This window comes from Chenopodium album, chromosome 11, assembly GCF_948465745.1.
Source record: "Chenopodium album chromosome 11, dcCheAlbu1.1, whole genome shotgun sequence".
Taxonomy (NCBI): domain Eukaryota; kingdom Viridiplantae; phylum Streptophyta; class Magnoliopsida; order Caryophyllales; family Amaranthaceae; genus Chenopodium; species Chenopodium album.
The window spans coordinates 596,368-616,748 of NC_137844.1; the positions used below are offsets into that span (position 1 = coordinate 596,368).

Below are 20,381 nucleotides of genomic sequence, written 5' to 3' on the forward strand. Positions count from 1 at the left end.
TTAACATAATAAAAATATTTCAAATTAATTATTATATTCATAATTCTAACAATAATTATTATTATTTCAAGTATTATTACTAATAATTTTTACTATTAAACAATAAACACTATTGAATTATTTTTTTTTAAAATAACATAATCCTAAATATTTACAAACTCAAAACCAATGCCAAAACCAAATTTACTACTCCCTAATTAGTAACAACAATTATATATGCATAGAACATAACAATAATTACATTTAGTAATTATTTTTTTTTGTTTTTTACATTTAGTAATTATTATTAACTACTTATTGCTATTACTAAATAAAAATTTTATGACTTATCATATTAAACAAAATTAAATTCGAATTTAAAAAAAAATACGACATTTCAAATTATATTACTAATTTAATCACGAATTCGAAAAATTTGAAATTAAAAATACACAAATTACAACCATAATTCAAAATTTAAATTCAAATTCAAAATTCAATTTCAAATTATATTACTTATTTAATCACGAATTCGAAATTAAAAATACATAAATTACAACCATAATTCAAAATTTAAATTCAAAAAAAAAATTAAAAAAAAAAAACCACAGTCGCGTGCTATATGCGACTCCACCACGGCATAGTCGCGTATAGCATGCGACTACACCGTGGTGGAGTCGCGTATAGCATGCGACTGAGCCGTGGTAGAGTCGCGTGCTATATGCGACTATACCGTGGCTCAGTCGCACGCTATATGCGACTCTACCACGGTGTAGTCGCATGCTATATGCGTTTATGCCGTGGTGGAGTCGCATATAGCACGCGACTATGCATTTTATGCGAAAATAAAAAAAAAAAGCTTACCGACGAATTGGCCGGCGTTTTCCCCACGTTTCCCGGCAAACGAACCCCCTTGCCCCGCCGCGAATCCATTATCGTCAACCCCTTCCTTTTTTCGGTTGATTTGGTATGATAAGTGGTTGATATGGTGTGATAGATAGTGAGAAAATTGGTTGATTCCGGCGACCTTAGGGTGGTAGTGGTGATGGTGTTTAGGGTAATGGTGATTCCGACGACCTTAGGGTGGTGGTGGTGATGGTGTTTAGAGTGATGGTGGTGGAATGAGTATGGTTAGTGAGAAAAATTAAAAGATGTCAAACATGGAATTTATAAGGGTAGATGAGTCATTTAATACCGCGCCCTAAGTAATTCTATTGTGGCATTTAGTAACCCCCTAGGGTAATGGTGATTCCGGCGACCTTAGGGTGGTGGTGGTGATGGTGTTTAGAGTGATGGTGGTGGAATGAGTATGGTTAGTGAGAAAAATTAAAAGATGTCAAACATAGAATTTATAAGGGTAGATGAGTCATTTAATACCGCGCCCTAAGTAATTCTATTGTGGCATTTAGTAACCCCCTAGGGTAATGGTGATTCCGGCGACCTTAGGGTGGTGGTGGTGATGGTGTTTAGAGTGATGGTGGTGGAATGAGTATGGTTAGTGAGAAAAATTAAAAGATGTCAAACATAGAATTTATAAGGGTAGATGAGTCATTTAATACCGCGCCCTAAGTAATTCTATTGTGGCATTTAGTAACCCCCTACAAGTGAATTGATAAGACTTTGGAAATCATAACTTTTCTCTAAGGAAATCTAGTTTCAAAAAAGCACATGAGAAAATGGGTTATCCTAAAGAGGGAACCTGTAATTGCTAATGAACACAATAAAAGGTATGATGACAGATATATCACTGCGAAAAGGCTTGATTTAAACCCAAGAAAAGCGAGCCACTATTAATCTTAGAATATGGTGACAACCCTCACAATTGATAAAACTATTAATTTATTACAGCAAACATAATTTTATCTTTAAAAAGGGAGATAATTGTAACACCCCCAAATTACTCTTCAATAATAATTCTTATAAAACATGATTTAGAGAGTAACTTAGGGATATTACCGCCACGTGATTACGTAAGGCTTTTCAAAACAGAGACTTGCAGCGGAAGAAATATATACTTAACTTTTATATATTAATAATAATAGTAATAATAGCTTTCAAAATTGAACCATATGAGAACTCTTCATACAAAACGTCAACCATGAAACCTAGACTACATGATTATCCCCGTTCATCCCCAATGCCACATTTAGATCACGTCAAGTCATCATCACCTATCTACTTATCATAATGATAAGTAGGGTCAAGCCAAAACAAAAGAGAAATACGTATTAGCAAAAACGCTAAGTATATATCAATGCTAGATACGTAAAACCAAGTTATTTAATTAAACATGCTTTCATAAGATTTAGCATTTGTAAATAATAATTATTCAAACCTTTCATAAATAGAAATTTCACATTTAGAAATGTTTAGAAGCATTCCAAAAATTATCAACATTTCAAAATCAACGACTTACCCAAAATAGATTCCAATAGAAATGGAAGATTAATGCTTTCGTAAACCATTTTTCCACCCAAGTGTGCACACCCCCCAAACTAGTAACTCCTTACATAGTGCTATCAAGGGGAAAGACTAGGTCATACATAGTCCATAGTCTTCAATTTTATCTCCACATAGTGAGAGTCATAAAAATCCAATATATAACTTTGATCAATCAACCTTCCAATTCCCATGTATGGGATCTCAACAATATTTGTTCTTTAAAATGAAATTTGAATTCAAGTATGTGTATAAACAACCTTTTAGAACATTGAAATTATTTCCAAAGATCAAACAATAAAACATTTCACAATATTAATTTCATAAACATCCATAAATCCTTGTTCAACATTCAAACATAATTCAAGCATTCAAAACACAAAACGCATTTATATAAAATCACATATTTAAAGATCTAGCCACGAGTACGTACCTTGATCTTTACAACTATTGCACCTAGATTTACAACCACAAACTATCTCCTAAATAAACATTATATGGATTATTTTAAATAAGCATCAAATATGAAACCTTATCAAAATCATAAATTGAAAATAGATATTAGTTTTGAAAGACTAACCGCAAAACAATATAAAGTAGCAAAGCTCATGGGAAGGTTCACGTTGAAAAGAAGAAGTCAGATCTTGCAGAAGCCATATCTCATAGTATATAACTCCAAATTAGGTGATTCTTGAGCCTAACCTCAAAGATTTTTCGAGAGGAATAATTTTGTCTGAAACAACAAAAGGTTAAAAATGATCAAAAGTGGTTGAAAAATGGCTTGGAACATATACGGGTTGAAGTAGTACGAAAATGGGAGGAAGAAAGAAGAAAAGAAGGATGAAGCTTTAAGAGCAAGAGACTTTTGGATTAAAATGACTGAACTTTGGTTCTATTTATAGAGTTAGAACTTGGGGGTCAAGTATTCAAGCTTATAGAGAAAGTTTATGATGTCATGGTATTGACATCGTGTATGATGTCAACAATTTGGAGGTCAAGTATTCAAGCTTATAAAGGAAGTTTGTGACTTTGGTCATGCTTTAGGAGTAAGAAATGGACTTAGGTCCTTTGGCTTGGAGCAAAGAAATACTCAAAGTAGAAAAATCATATATTCGGCTACTAAATTCCCGGCTTGCATATCATAATCTTTTATAAAAAAAACATAATTTTAACCAAATGATTTTCGTAAATAAAACTAAATAAAATTCTTTTGAGTCACTTTAAAACATAATAATATGCATTATTAATAAACTATGACGTATTCAAGTCAAAACAAAATTAATAGTTCATAAAACGGGTTTAAAAATACGGGGTATTACAATAATAGCATTGGAATTGAGTTTGCTGCCAAAGACCATAGCAAAATATGCTTCTTGTAATGGATTTGAATCCATAAAAGCTGGTATTAGAAGGTTACTGAATTAAATTTAAATCCAAGTAGACATAAAAATTCTGTAAGATTTTTGAATAAAAATCTTCAATGGGAGGTAGATACAAAACATTGAAGGTAGAGATCTAGCTAATGTGTCTAATGGACACTTCTGGAACAAAACACTTTCAAAGTTTCAAGACTACACGATCTCAAATCAAGATTATGACATGGATTAGGCTTACATGAGTAGAGAGGGAACATAAACCTTCCTCACGGAGTCACGGCTATTGAGGACCTATACCTCTTTTTTTTTCTCTTATGTGTTGGCGGATGGTGTTATGTCGACGTTGTAATTTTTCAATTTCATCATAGGGTGCCAAAACACTTGGTGGAAAGGTGACGGAGTAATACAATTCAATTACCACCCTTTGGTGCATTATATTAAAGCCATCGCCAAGGAAACTAGGTTTTTCTGGATTCATAGTAGAAGGTTTCTTGGGGAGTGAATTTGAGTAAATTTAGTAAGTATCTGATTTAAGTTCATATGGATTGTCAGCTTCTGCTTTATAAATCTCAACCAACACTACAACATGAGTGACACGACCCGGACCCCTTCTTAAAGACAACATTTGTTTTGAATTACCGTATTCATCCAACTCTGTATATGGCTTTTCAGCATATTCAAGATAATCACTTTGGACATCAATTACAGCAATGATTGGAATTCGATAAGAAAGTATCTTCCTCACTTCATCCCTATTCACATTTTCACTCTTAAATGTGTTTCATGGATAAGACCACGCAAATAGGGGCATCCTACCTTATCTTCTCTATCTGAATTTTCAAAATTCTCATGCAAAATTTGCTTCAGAAGCTCTATTGGTTGAGGTTTCACAAACTAACATGGTTTGGAAATCTCTCTTTGAGTCTCATTTCCCACTTATCATGATCAAGAAGAGGAACCGGATCAATGACGAATCTAGTATTTTTTATAAGTGGGTTTCAATAATATAAACAAGTTATATAGAAATTATTTATAAATTAACAAATTACATGAAACTATATATATGATTGACACATATATAATAAATAAGTATATTGATATGGAGTAGATAATAAATTACTCATAATTTTCATATTATCTCTCATATTAAACTAATCATCTTTTAAATATTTTACAAAAATTAGGTGGGATCAATTAACCCCATAACTTTGACCTTAGATCTGCCCCTGATCCGGATCAAGTTTAGAAGAAGTTTTGCTTTAGTAATGATATCCTAATTTCTAGTTATGAAATTGTTCGTAGGTCGTATCCTATTGTCTGCTTGTCTTGATTTATAACACAATATTTTGTTTCTATCTGACCGATGTAGGACTTTTTGTCAATTCAGTTAATAACATGATTTTACATTGTTTCATGCCGCCTTTTCTACTTTCTCTATTTCGTTTTAGATGCATAATTTCTAAATGACGAAGTTTCAAATTAGATGCATCACTTTCCATTTTAGTAAATATATTCTCTTTATCTCTCTCCAAAACTTGTCTTAAAGTCCGTGTATTACAAAATACAAGTAATACATCTAATATGAAACGAAGGAAGTATTTAAAATTTGGTCTCTCTTTTAAGTGACACTTTTGTAATGCAAAAGTTTATGCATCATTCGCGCTGAATAGAATGTTTCGTTCAGATTTTGTATTTCATCGTGTTTATGTTCTATGCTTCATACAATAGATAATCTAATATATATAAATAAAGTAGTCATTTTTCGAGAGCATTTTAGCGCGCCACATAAGTAAAGTTATTATTTCGACCAATTAAAAATTAGAATTTTATTTTATTTTAATTAAAAAATTCACTCGAAAACATAAGTAAAAATGATGAATGAGATTTAAGAATTTTATCAAATTGATAAAAACAACGAATAGTGATGATTTTTAGGATTTAAATTTTTTAAAAATCTAAAAATTATCTTTATAAAAAAACTAAAATCATCTTAAATATTATAACTTAAATAATTAAAAAAAACTACTGAATAAATTATATTTTGATTTTACGGTTTAAATTATTAAAAAAATATATATCAATAACAAAAAATTCACATTATTTAAATTTTGGAAAAAAAAAGTATTTTTTGTTGCATGTGTTTATGTGTATCTTTATTAGGGGAAACAAAGTACAAATTAAGCTTCATAGTGAAACAATTTTTTTTGTTAATTACAAATTTTATTAATATAATATTTATGATTTATTTATTAATTATAAATACAAATTTTACATAAGTAACACCAATCTATCTATAAATATTACTAAAGTAACAACCGCTGACGTCATTACTGCTTACGTGTCATTCTCTTATTTATTTTTTTCCCGCCAAAATACAAGGATGATGTCATATTGTTTTTTTTCCCTTTTTGAGCTACCCTATTTAACATTGTTTTGAAAATTAAAAATTGAATTTTAAATTTTAGTTTTCTACGCATATTACGCTATTTTATTATTTACAAGTAGTTGTTAAAAAATAGTTAATAATATAGTTTAATTGATTCTTCTTAATTAAATATGAAAATAATGGATTTTTGGAAATTGTATTTTCATATTTAATTAGAAAGTACTATAGAGAAAGTAGTTGTTTTTTTCTCAACATGTACTAAAGAGTCTATAATTAATTTCTTATTTTAAAACCGTGCATCGCACGGGGCTAACCTAGTAAATAATAAAAACTTTCCTTTTCTAACAACAAATTAATCAAAATATTATACGATTTATTTAAGAATATTATCTTTTCGTGATATGAATAATAAAAACTATCAAAAAAAAAAAAAAAATCCTTTTCTAACAAGCAAATTAATCAAAATATTATATGGCTTAATTAAGAATATTATCTTTTCATGAAATTTAAGTACTCGTAAAAAATAAATGAATAAATAAAAAAAAAAAAAATTAGTGTATCGTACGGGCTTTCATCTAGTATTAGAAATAAAAGTACAAAGAAGCCGTATAACCTCCACACAACTCATAGCCTATATAAAAGAACATAATCGAAGTCATCTGAACTTTGAAGCCTTAGTATAATCAAATGATATCAAATTCAGTTACAATCTTAATAATTCATAATACTTGTAGACAACAATTGACAACTATCTATCATAATAATTACTAGAACTCCGAATAGCTCACCTAATCAGTTTTAAAATGGAGTAGAACCTATGTACCCTCCGAACAAGTCATTGCCTAAATAAAAGCATATGAAAGCATCTGAAGTGGCAGCTTCAATCTGTTTTTGGGATAATGTGGTAACACCCCAGTTACTCAGAGCTGCAGCTGTAAAACTATCCATCAAATGCTTCTTCACATCAGAAAAACACAGCTCTTTCACTAAATCCAGGAGACCATACCCTTTATACACTTCTTTCTCCTTGATAGTCGAGGCCAACTGGCCTAAATCAACAGCGTTCCTACACTTGATCCCGTAATCCCTCTCCAACGCCTCGAGACAGTGCCTGATCCCGACACCCACGAAGGATAATCCTCGGAGTTGGAGAAAGTTGGACAGTGAGCAAGGCGCTGTTTTCAGCTGCAGCAGCTGGATGATCAGACAACTGGTGCCATAACAAAGCTTCAGTATTGCAACTCTTTCTGAAACTTGGTGGCTACCTCCAACGCCATCAGCACTAGAAAACGGCCTAAACTCTTTCTCAACACCCAACCCTACAACACATTTACAACTATTACCGCGTACATTTTGGCTGATGCTAACAAGCAATTCCCTTAGACTTTGATCAAGCTGAGCTATGGTTTTTACTACTGTGGTTTTTACAACTCTGCTTTCTAGTCCAACCTTGCAAGTTATTGACATATTTGTTCCGTGATATTTGTTCCTAGAACCAGTATTTGAGATGGTATCAAAGGAAAAAAGAGATGTAGAAAAAATAGGAGGAGAATGAGAGTAGAAAGTATCAAGTTAACTATAAAGTAACCAACTTTTTCACTCCACTAAGTAAAATACTTTCAATAATTGTACTTTCATGGCCGAAAGATTTGAACATAAAACAAAGTTCTCATAGCCTTACCCCACCACCACCTACAAATTTGATGGCGCTAAGTTTTCTATCACAAGGGTTACTTTGTATTTGTGGGAGGTGTGATAAAATGATAAATTCAACTTGTGTAATAATAAGATCAAGAAATACCATCAGGTAAAACTACTAGTTAGCGAAAATCACATCCAAATCGTAACACATACATTGTAGTATTCGTATATCAAGAGTTCACAACTACTAATCTTAAATTACCTATTACTCCGTAATACATAGATTTTAAGCAAACCATCGGTCTAACCCATATACACCATACAAACAAAGCATAGACGAAAATCACCCTTCCAATCACAGGAAGTATTAGTGCAGCAGAACAGATAAGCTTAGAAGGCACCGAAATTAGCAGCCTTAATATGTTGTTTAGTGCAGCAGCACCCCAGCTACCCCAAGCGTATGTGCTCTATTACACAATACACAAATGATACAGTATCACACATTACTAGCCAAGTCCAGCAGACAAAATGATCTATGTTTATCCTACACTTGATCGTATTCAACGCTTCAAGTCAGTGCTTTACTCTAACATCAACAAAGGACAGCTCTAGGAGTTTGAGAAACTAGGAGACAGAACAAGTAGGTTTTTACACGCAGAGCCGCTTGTGCATTAAAAGAAAATCATGACACAGTTATATGACTGTATCACCACAATTTTTTCACTCTAACCTTGTGTATTAAGATTTTTTCCAGACTTCCAGAAGAGTTTATGCAGGTATCAAGTCACTAAACGCAACCGGTATTTCTAATCTATTAACCTAATTAACTGTCCATTCGAAAGATTTGCTTCAACTCAACGCCCAAAACAAAAAAGATCGCGTAACAACTGTACTGTTATGGTGTTGGGAATCTGGGTTATTGAATTGTAGAAATAATTAGAATCTCGCATTATAGTATGATTCGATATTTCCGTATTTCCTGAAGATTTAATTAAGCTTCTGGAATCCAATGCATCTACTGTAATCAAGACTTGAGTAGCTTAGTTAAACCGTATTTTAAATTTCATTTGTTTCTACCTATGTTCCTTTTTAATCAATTCCGTACCACAACAACTGACAATTTCTGATACCAATTCAATCTAACTCGTCACCTTACTCATTTGTGTACAATTGTACCTTAACATTTGAGGGCCAGATTGAGCACTTGGCAAAGCATCAATAACAGAAATGTGTTAAGAGTAGCAAAGAGTACGCTAGTATGAAGTAAAGAGCTGGGCTATCGCACAAAATTGTTCGCTTTTGTGGAATTCAAAGAGCATTTCATACATAATACAGAGCAACATCAAAAGAATATTCGTCCCACAGAAATGGGGAAAAAAAATCAACAAATATTTGTCTGTAGGTATAACTTTAATGTATCAATATAACAATATTAATAAGCGAAGATCAAAGCTCAGATGCATATTCATTAAGATCATGTCATAAGGCGGTCATGTACACAATAGAATATTCTCCAATAGTCGATATGAAAATTCAACAATACTATCTACTAAGTATTATTACAAGACCTGCAACAATTACTAATCCAAATAAAGCCAACAAAATTAAAGGAGCAAAACAGGCAACCAACAAAATACCTACACAGCTTAAACCACGCCAAAAATGTAAGCCTGTAATAACTGCACAAGCTATGTTAAGTCACAGCAACACTGTAAAACTACCTGGACAGACATCAAGCACCCAGCACAAGCTAGCACATTACAACAAAGTCACCAAGATCAACCGAGGAAACGTTTCAATCAACTCCCCGGAGTTATAATACCTTTAAAAGCAGCCAAACTCACAGGTATGATCAAAATGTAAGCACCCTTTTTATGGTCAGTTTGGGACACAACTATGTCTACCTGGATACCACTAGTTCATCTTCTCTGAATTGCCTTGAAAATGAGAAGTTGAAAAGCTTGTGCTGCATATACATTATAGAAGCACTAGATTCAACCAAGCTAACTATGCCTAGTCTAGAGCACTCAAAGATAGTGTGATAAACTAGAATGAAAGTACAAGTTACCTAAATAAAAGGTCCAGACTCTATGACTGCCTTCAGACTCTAACATCTTCTTAACCAGAAAGCATCAGGTGAGATGTGCTTGCTTTATATAGCCTACAAAATGATATCCTATTTCAGTTTTCAGGCTCATCAACAAAAACTACCTCCCAATGTGAACCCAGCTCACGAAAAAACCACAAGCAAAATATAAGATATAACTAAATCGACACACAGCAGGGGCAAGGATGTAAAGAATGCTAATCAAGAAATCTGAAAAACCCACAATGACAAAAGGGAAGGGAAAAAAAAACATTTTGGGTCTAAATATCTTTTCTTTCATGCTTCTTGTGTTGTCCACTCTTCAAGTAGCTTAAGAGACCTAGTACCAAAAACCAAACCAAGAATAAAAGGAAAAAGATTTCTAAGTTCATCGGGGTTTAACAAGAAGCAACAGATGTTCCACTAATTGGAGGTTAAGCAATCTAACACCATAATTTCTAGAAAACATATATGCTAATAGAAATGGAGCCAGAGATAAACATATTAAGATTAAGAATTCATGACTAGAAAAGGCTCCTCACAAGTTCTTAATACTTTCTTTTACTACCTTTGAATCCAAGCTTATACAAAAAACTTTACAGGAAAGGGCCTACTAGCATAGAATGATAATTTTGGTTTTTAGAGTCCTAAACATCTTCCTCCATTCCTCTGATGAGCTGTTTGGAAAGGAAAAGAAAAGGCAACATCTCTAAGCAGTAAAATTGCTAGCCCGTTGACATAGTTCCACATAAAAACATTATCAATTTCATCCCAATAGCACAGTGAATGTGCATAATTTACTCTCTTTTCTTCGAGAACACACACCAAGTTATGATTCAGGATGGAAAAAAGAAAGGAAACAGAAGGCAGAGAGGAGCTAAAGATAGCAGGAAACCACGAGTAATATACATAGAGGAAAAAAAAAAAAAATCTTTGGACATCATAACATTTCTCTAAGGAAATCCAGCTTCAAAAAAGCACAGAAGAAAATGAGTTACTCCAAAGAGGGGACCTGCAATTGCTAATAAACAAAACAAAAGATATGAAGAGATTAATATTAAAAAAAAAAAAAAAAAAAAAGAGGTTGAGTCAAGATTAGAATCTTAGACTGTGGAGACAACCCTCACAGAATGGGAAATCACTATGAAATGACCAAAGTAACTTCACTACAGCAAACAGAATTTTTTTTTTTTTTTTAAAGGGAACTAGGAGCCTAGGATTTGAGTTTGCTGCCAAAGACTGCAGCAGAATATGCTTCTTGTAATGGATTTTTACCATAAAAGCTGGTATTAGAAGTTAGCCGAGTTGATAAACTCAAATCCAGGTAGATAAAATTCTTTCAGATTTCTGAGTAAAAAACTTCAATGACAGGCAGATACAAAACACTGAATTTCAGAAGCCAAAGAAGGGCAGAGATCAAGCTATTGTGTCTAATGGACAATTCAGGAACATGACACTTTCAAGGCAACATGATCTCAAATCAAGCATTATGACACGGATCAGGCCTACATGAGTAGAAAAGGGAATATAAACATTCCCCACAGCATTTACAAGCTTTAAATTCCAAGAGCTATATCTCAGAATCTCAGATTCTCAGATCTTAAGCTGACAATCTGACATTGACTGACATGGAAGAGCATAAGAGGACATGAAAAGCAGATGCAGTTTCTGAACGAATATTATAGCAAAAAATAAACCTGAGAAGCTATATAGTAGGAGGAATGGAGGAAAAGCATATGAACGCCAGAACATGCAACACTGGTTTGATTATTATGTTCAGTAGAAGAAAAACCTTTCAGTCAGAAACAATATGTTATTTATGGAAACTGCAAGAGTATAGATGGATAGCACAAAGTCAAGAAAGGAATGAAGGATCCTAACTAAAGCAAGGCAGCTCGCAAAAGATGAGTAGACTAAGTAGCCATGAGATCTAAGCTCCATCTAGACAGATCTGTGTGCGAATCCTCTAGCACAACATCTTGATTGCCATTTTTGATGGAGACAAACTGGTGGAATATTCTAAAAAGGAGAACTGATGGAATAGCCTAGGGAAAGTGTATAGAGAATAACACCCTTATAGTCCAGTTTCAACTTTTCTACAAAGAAAACACTTAAGTAGCCATAATGAATGCCTGAATTAAATTTTCAGCTGAACGCTTCTGCTCAGGTGTGCCAGATATATGTGCCACACGGTCTCCACGAGAAGACTTTGGATCAGAAATCTCTATTACTGCTCCAGATATCTAGAAGACCAAAAACAAGTGAAATTCCAAAGAATGTTAGATACTTAAAGCCTCATCATTCGAACCAACACAAAGAGGAAAAGGACTCACAGAAAAGAAAAGGAGCTTAAGAGCAGCAAACACAAATCACAAAAAAAAAACCTTCACTCCATACATTCAGTCCACAAATTCAAAGTTCAGTTTCATGTTGGAAAGTAAATATGTCTAGAGCTGATTAAATCCCTTTAAAAAAGTCTCACTCAAGCTTCAATTTGATGAGTTAGTGGACATAACAAAACCATAGCTCTTCTATAGAAATAAGATAAGCTGAGTTTAATTGATGAGTGGATGAGGTACTCAGGTCCTTAAGCTTATATCTGGCCCTATCAGAAAATAAAGGTACAGCACTACTCAATTACTCATAATTTCAAAAGCTCGTCTTGTAATAAACTAATAACATAATCAAGCCAAGAAAAGAAAAATAAGAGAATATGAAATGGTTGAGTGAGCATGGGCTCAGCAGTGCCAAATCAGTTAAAGCTTCAACTGTCTGAAGTTACGATCATAGACATAAGTTGAGTAGTCAATCTAGTGAATATTAAGCAGAGATCAGTAGTACATAGCTTGACTCAGTCATTAACAGCCATAAAAAAACACATTTTGAGCGCATAGACTAGTAATAAGCAGCTACGTAAAGATAAGGTTATCAATAGGAATGAAACCTCTCAAAGCTCAGCTATCCACCCAAATATGTCAGCATGTGTTTCAACAATGTATACACCAATGACACATGAACAAAACCAAAATGGAAAATCTCACATCAAATCGGAAAACAGAATGTACCTGACGAATATTGGAAAGATTAGCCCCGCTTTTTCCAATAACTTTACTTACTGCACTAGCGGGAATCATTATCTCCAGAGTAGAGGATTGCAGCAATCTGTTCCATGCCATAACCAGAATAGAAAACAATCAACTCAGGCAAAAGGTTTAGCTAGAAATAAAAAATGGTTTTTTAAGCTGATTAATAATAATCATACCCTCCATAAAGCTTGGATGAATACGAGGATCCATATCCATCATCTCCCATCTGGAATGTACAAAATCAAGAATTTTTATTAATATACACAAAGGGAGAACAAAATTACTCGACATAGAAGAATAAAAACAAAAACCTAAATCCAGCCTCCAGCCAACATATATTTTGACTGTTAAGTAAAACTGTAAACTATTGTGTCTATATATATATATATATATATATATTCAACTAAACAACCCAGAATCAAAGGGAAAAAGAAAAAAAAAACCATGGAAAAATTTGTAAGAGCTAAGTGAGGGGAGGAGGTAGTCTTGAGAAAATAACTTAGAAATTAATTCATAAAAGCTAAATCTTCGATTAGATGATTAGATCTGCAAGAGGAACATAATAAACAATATTAAATAAACCTTTAAAATCCTTTGTTTCTGCAACCAAACCCCGGATATCTACAAGAGAATAAAGGGAAGGAGACAAAACAACTCATACAACATCAATATCAAATGATCGGCAAAATGAGGAAGTAGCCAGTGGCGAATTTAGAAATATAATCAAGTGGGGTCAAAATACTTTTGTTTAAAATCTATTAGGATCAAATGATCAAATTTTGATAGAAAATATGACAAATTTCAAAATTTTACACTTGAAAATTTTTATTTAGCAAATTTAAGTGGGGTCAAATTTAGGACAATGTGGCTCCGCCACTGGAAGTAGCTATTGAGCAGCGTGAACACCATACCCCATACTGAGAATTCAAACCAGAATGCCAGAGGGAAGCACGTAATCCAACATAAAGATGGGATTTGTGCTACACCACAGCCATAACAATCATAAATCAACACATTAAAACCCATAAGCTTCAAGCCAACATTATAAGGAGGTTCTCTTTTATACATAGATCAGAATATCAGATCAGTAACAAACCCAGATCATTGCAGCTAAGTGGAAGGTACAGTTAAGGAGTGAATTTAACATACCGACAATGATCCATATTTGTAATGGCTACTAGATGAATACATGCCAAGATTGCCAACCCCACCTCCAGACTCAGTTCTTGGTTCATAACCCAAAGGGTTGACTGGAGGAACAGTTTGTAAAACAGGAGGCAGTGAAAATCCACTGCTACCAGGGTATAAAGAATCAGGAGCAACAGAAGGATTGCTAGCACCAGCCTTATCTTTCAGAGCATCATCACGGAGCCTAAGAATAATTTGTATAAGTGCATCTCTGACATTTTTAACTTCTCCAGACACCTAACATGATATACAAAAATTAACTCAGCTACAAGGAATAGTTTTAAAAACTTAAGAATTAGAGGATTCGTACCTCAACATATTCATCACCTTCATCAGCACACTTGGGATTGTCTACTTTTGAAATCCGGATATCAGCCCTGGTCCTTTTCCTAATCTCATTGATTATTGAGCCGCTCTTCCCTATAATGCACCCAATATTTCTAGATGGAATGAGAAGGCTCATGGTAACATTTTCAGCATCTTCATTGATCTTTTCTTGAAGTAATAGGACAGCTTCAATTGCCTTTGATTGTAGATCATCCAATGACTACCATGAAACAGCAATTTTATCACAAGAGTTCCATAATACAAATTTTAAAAATATATTATAAAAATTTAACCAATACTTAGCAAGAAGTCTTACGGTAATAATTGACAATTCCCGTACATACAAAGAGAATATACAGTCATGTCAGCCAATACAGGATAAATGTAATCTTTAAGAAGGACAACAGCAATGACCAAGCAAGGCTTGGCCTGGTGGAAAGGTTTGAATCTCGCAACCATGAGTTTTGAAATCACACTCACAAGGGGGAACGTTATGTTATAATATTTTTTTACCTTATCTATAGTAATATATAAAGTAAAAGGGGGTTTTGGGTGATAAATTTTTCTTTTCCCAAAATACCCCTCTCATCTTTTATTTTCTTTATAAAATAAAAAATAAAAAATAAAAAAAACTACCTTTATTTTTTAAAAAAAAAAACCTACCATCAATTAAAAAATAAATAAATAAAAATAAAAACTACCATCTTCTATTAAAAAAATTAAAAGCTACCTTAATTAAAAAACAAAAAAAAAAAAAAAAAAAAAAAAAACTATCTCTTTTTTTTTTATTTTTAGAGAAGTCATATCCTTCTATTGCCTCCATAATTTCATCCATTTTTAAACTCACTAATACTTTTTAATTAGAATTTTTTTTCTTTTTGAAAGATTTTTTTAATTAGAATAAGGTAGATAATATTTCATGAAAAAAGAAGGGAGAACTGAGACACATAAATTTCTTATAATGCACACGCAATATGGGTGTGTCTCATACCTTGTACAGATAATTAAAAAGCATATCTACTTTCCAAATTTTAAGTTCGTCTTTCAAGACTAGAATAACAGTTGCAGAGTGGAAAGAGGGAGGGAGGGAGGGAGGGGGGGGACCGTTAAATTATGACAATTTTGTATCAATTCAATGGAGGCCACTGAACTTATATGCACCCAAAAAGAGGGGGGGGGGGGGGGAGAAATCAGCCATTCAACTCTACATTTATATCCTCATACACACTAACGAACTAAAAAAATGATTTGATAAGAAGGAACCTAACAAAGAATCAATGGTAAATATCCACACAATACCAAAGAGCTTTTAGCTTTGCAGGGGAAAAAAACCCACATTCCAAAAATGCAATGATGATGATTCAAAAAGCTTACGAAAAGATATATACCAAATATTATCCATTTCATTCACTCATTACTACTAATCAAACTAATTGATTATTAATTTATTCAAAAAAAAACAAAAACTAATTCATAGGTAATGCAAGGCAAAATAAAAAACACAGTGGGAATCAGCCATTCGACTCTACATTTATATCCTCTTACACACTAACGAACTAAAAAAGTGATTTGATAAGAAGGAACCTAACAAAGCATCAATGGTAAATATCCACACAATACCAAAGAGATTTTAGCTTTGTGGGGGAAAAAACCCCACATTCCAGAAATGCAATGATGAATTGATGATGATTCAAAAAGCTTAAGAAAAGCTATATACCAAATATTATCCCTTTCATTCATTCATTACTACTAATCAAACTAATTGATTGTTAATTTCTTCAAAAAAAAAAAAAAAACTAATTCATAGGTAATAGTTCCTAGATGGCATGTGCTGTCAAGAGTACAACAGAAGGAAGAAACCAAAATGCAGGGAAAAATAAAAATCACAGTGGAAACAAGGTAGTAACAGAGAAGATTAGAGAGAAGACATATGTCAGTTGTAGTAGTAATAAAACAGAAGTCATACCTCAGTTGAAGTTACAGTAATCAAACATTCACTGCACTTATCTCGGGTAGCTTTAGTATCATCAACCTCAATGTGTGTACCACTGGCCTGTCTTACACTTTTGATAGTACACCCTCCTCTCCCAATGACACGCCCAATCTTATCAGAAGGACATAAAACCCGTATTGTCAGCTCCTCAGACCGAGAGGCCCCATTATAACCAGGGACAACAACAGACCACATGCCTCCTGAATCAGCATAGCCTGGAACAGAAAGTTCTGGTGCATGAGCATCCATTACAGAAGCAGACCTAGAAGGAGCTATGGGATCAGTATAAAATCCGCTGGCAGGATAAACAGGCATGTCAGCAGGAATAATGATGCTTGGTGCAACCTCGGGCACACTAGTTTCAAGGGAAATTTCTTCTTTAGGAGCAAACTTATACATGATTGCAGAAACAGCAAACAGCGCACTTTTAACAGCCTCAGAATCTCCTGAAATCTGATTAAAGACAGAGATTTAACAAAAGCAAAAGATTGACATCAAGTTACAGAAGTGTTTTCCAATGTGAAGAAAAAAGTTGAAAACACCTTAGATATCAAAAAGCCAGTAGAAAGAGCAATAAGGATAGTGAGCACTCTGCCCGAGCTATTCAAACTTTAGAGCTGTTAAAAAACAATTCTTGGCATGAAATTTACAACTACAAGTATTAAATCTACATGCCATATTGGCTACTCAAATTACCATTGCTATAGCCAGTTCAACAAACTTTGGACAACCCGCTTATAGCAACACAAGCAACAAGATTACAACATCAATTGATGATAATCACCAATTCAACACTGTAGAGAGGCAAGGTTATCCTTACTGTTCATAAAGATTACAAATACTAAATTCCTTTAATTTACCTTTAAAAAAAACAACTTGCAATAGACGGCAAACTAAGAAGCTGCATAAGAAAATTTGAAAATAATTCACAAGTATACATGCTGCTGCACAATGATAAGATTAATGCAAAGGGATAAAACTCATGCAAGAACTTGTAAGCTAAGAACTACACATAACATAGCCTTATTCCAAAGAGCGACTGACCTGAACAAAATTGTCAAAATCCATAGCACATGAATGACTCGGGTCCGTATCATCCTTACGCGTGACCCTAATATTAGCCCTTGTATTGCTTCTCAATTTCTTTATAGTGGTCCCCGACTTGCCAATTACATTAGCAGATTGACTAGCTGGGACGAGAATGTTGCACTCTTCTATATCTTTTTGCCTCCTCTCAGAATCACCCAAGCTGGACAATGCATTAGCAATGGCAGCATGCATTCTAAGAAGACCATCTTGAGCAGGGCAAAGGGGTGCATTATTGTTATACTCCTCATCAAATTCAATATCTAACTTCTCCTTTACATAACAATAGATAGTAATCACCCTTTCCTTGGCACCAGGAAATGGATCCACCACCTTCACCTTCGCTCTCGTCTCCTGTCTTATCGAATTTATCACCTTTCCAGCTTTACCGATCACACTACCGATAACCGTGTCAGGACACAGAATCCTGTATGCAATCAATTCATCACCGCCCTTCTCCTCCTTATCAGTCCGTCTTCTCTGATTCTTACTATCCCCATAGTTTTCTCTCTGACCTCGATATCGCTTGCCCGTTTCACCCATTTATTGACAATTATCTACAAAGGGAAATTTTGGTTCAAATTTTAATACATCCTTTAACAGAACTATCAACCCTAGAATTTTTGCAGATTTAGTAGCCAATTTACTTCACTACATGCACATTTTACAAGTCAATTTTATTCACAGAAACGATAATTCCATGCAGATAATTTACATTATATCAGGCTCTTTCACAGCATAAAACTTTAATCCATAATTTTAATCTTTTGCCTCGAAACCAACGATTCTTTCAATCAAATCTTATTTCTATCGATAATTCAATCGAAGCCCACATTGTGAAAATTAAGGCCAATGAATAAGTACCCATTTCATGATAATCAACCATTGTTATAGGGATTTTAAAGAATAACAATCAGCAAAAAAAATTGATTAAGAAAAACCGGATTCCACAACATCATTCCCCAAACTTGTAAAATTGAAACATACCTCAAGAAATCCAAAATGAATTTTAAATAAAAAAAAAAAAAAAAAAACTTTTGTTTCTACCCCAGAAATCGAAAAAAATAATTATAAGTAGAATTCTAGAAACCTAACATAGAAGAAAAGCATAAAGAAACAGGAATTCTGGAAAAGGGATAGGAGATACTAACCAGAAAGAGAGGAACTTTGGAGAAGAGAGAACACGAGGGCTTCAACTTGAAGGATATGCAAGGATCCTATGAAATCAAAAATTAAAATCCAAGACCATTAACATTACATACCAACAATACAAGTAGTCTTCACTTCGTCGGACTATGAAATTCTTTTGGTTAAGGCTCTACTTGGCTAGGCCCATATTGACCATATACGGTTTTGTTCGGTTCATAAGAGTTTGGTCTTTTGGTCATGTTCGGCAGAGCGTTTTACTTAGCAGTTAATGTTTTTGATTCGATTAAAATGCTAGTTGGAAAAAATTTATTATAAATGGCTAAATCTTGCTCTAACATAAGAGTATGTGTTGCCTTGTTTTAATTGTTGACAAGCACCTATGTTTACAACTCTTTAATTTTTATGAGAGGGAGAAATTAAATCAGGACTTTTAGTTATTCATTTATAGTTAAACATGTAAAGGTCTAGCACATGATCGAACCAACAATATTAAAGTCCAATTAACCCATAAACAAAACCTAATTTCCCTTCGTTGAGTCCTGAGTTTGATAGATGAGTTTTTGTCTTCCACATATGAACCATAACTAGATTCAATAGTTTCATTTCCTACTAATGTTAGAAACTGGTTGTAACTAGTTTCAATTTTCAATTTTTTTAAACCGAAACTTTTTGACTACCCAGTTATATTCAATCTTTTTAAAAACATTATTTTAAATAAGTTAGGGCCAGTTCTAATTGACTGAATTGAGCTGAACTAAATTGAAGTGAACTTATTAGAGCTGAACTGAAAATAATCTGAAGAGAACATGCCCTTAATGAACCCTAATGACTAGGTTGAATAATTAGTCACTAAAGCCAGATGAAAATCTCATGGCCTAAATCTAAGTGGTCATTTATTTAATAAGGGAAGTAGAAACGCCTATAAAGTTACAATTTATGAGAATTACTGTACAAGATTATACCGGTGCCGATATGGTATTGGAAACTTCGGGCTGGAATTTCCCCCTTAGATCCTATTCTATATCGGTATTCTTACCATATCGGTCTACTCTCGTTAGCCATTTGGAGAGATGCTTCCAATCACATGGATATTCACCGCCCACTTGCTGTGCTAGCTACGTGGACCGACACGTGACACCAGCTTGGTTATCTTCCTATAAACACTCAAGCATAATTCAATTTTAACCTATGTACGATTTTATCTCTCTAAACCCCTCTCTCTCTCTCTCATTTCCTTTCTTACTCATATCTACCAGACTTTAGCATCAAAGCGCTCATTCTCGGATAAACCACTCGGCTTAGTTAATTCACGTTGACTATGCGGATACCCAATTCGATAATAAACTTTTACCGACTCCATACATTAATTAAAGGAGCTCACCTGAAACAATTACATTCCATCATAAAATTCATGAAAACTACTTAAAGTATTTGGTTAGCAATGGTGAAAGTAACTTTTCGTAGAAATTTCTATATGGCTTTTCTGGTAGTACTTGAGATTACAAAGACTCGTACTTCACCTTATGCAAAGATATGTACTTGCATGCTAAGGCACTTGTACTAGCAACATATGCATTAAAAAATTCCCACCTCCTCCAAACATATAGTACTCTCCACATATTACTATAACTCAATCATGTCTAAA

At 33.6% G+C, this 20,381-nt stretch overlaps 2 protein-coding genes across 2 annotated transcripts; both read right to left on the bottom strand.

Moving 5' to 3' along the window:
- Positions 1-6,240: 6,240 nt before the first annotated feature.
- LOC145568114 (3'-5' exonuclease-like) lies at positions 6,241-7,701 on the bottom strand. The gene has a single exon (XM_081627542.1). It carries the CDS (start codon positions 7,645-7,647, stop codon positions 6,979-6,981), a length of 669 nt encoding a protein of 222 aa, XP_081483668.1. The 5' UTR covers positions 7,648-7,701; the 3' UTR covers positions 6,241-6,978.
- Positions 7,702-11,658: 3,957 nt separating this feature from the next.
- On the bottom strand, positions 11,659-18,879 carry LOC145567070 (KH domain-containing protein At4g18375-like). The gene is made up of 8 exons (XM_081626301.1): positions 18,739-18,879; positions 17,546-18,144; positions 16,475-16,954; positions 14,492-14,728; positions 14,143-14,418; positions 13,170-13,219; positions 12,973-13,069; positions 11,659-12,150 (listed from the first exon to the last, which is right to left on the bottom strand). Exons 2-8 carry the CDS (start codon positions 18,128-18,130, stop codon positions 12,019-12,021), a joined length of 1,857 nt encoding a protein of 618 aa, XP_081482427.1. The 5' UTR covers positions 18,131-18,144; positions 18,739-18,879; the 3' UTR covers positions 11,659-12,018.
- Positions 18,880-20,381: the final 1,502 nt, after the last annotated feature.

What these genes read in the sequence shown, in the direction of transcription:
- LOC145567070 (XM_081626301.1), bottom strand. Translation starts at nt 18,130, where the DNA reads ATGGGTGAAACGGGCAAGCGATATCGAGGTCAGAGAGAAAACTATGGG. An exon ending in ATTTTGACAATTTTGTTCAG is followed by an intron (nt 16,955 to 17,545) that starts GTCAGTCGCTCT and finishes GTCTTTAATCAG; the next exon opens with ATTTCAGGAGATTCTGAGGC. An exon ending in AAGGTGATGAATATGTTGAG is followed by an intron (nt 14,419 to 14,491) that starts GTACGAATCCTC and finishes ATATCATGTTAG; the next exon opens with GTGTCTGGAGAAGTTAAAAA.
- LOC145568114 (XM_081627542.1), bottom strand. Translation starts at nt 7,647, where the DNA reads ATGTCAATAACTTGCAAGGTTGGACTAGAAAGCAGAGTTGTAAAAACC.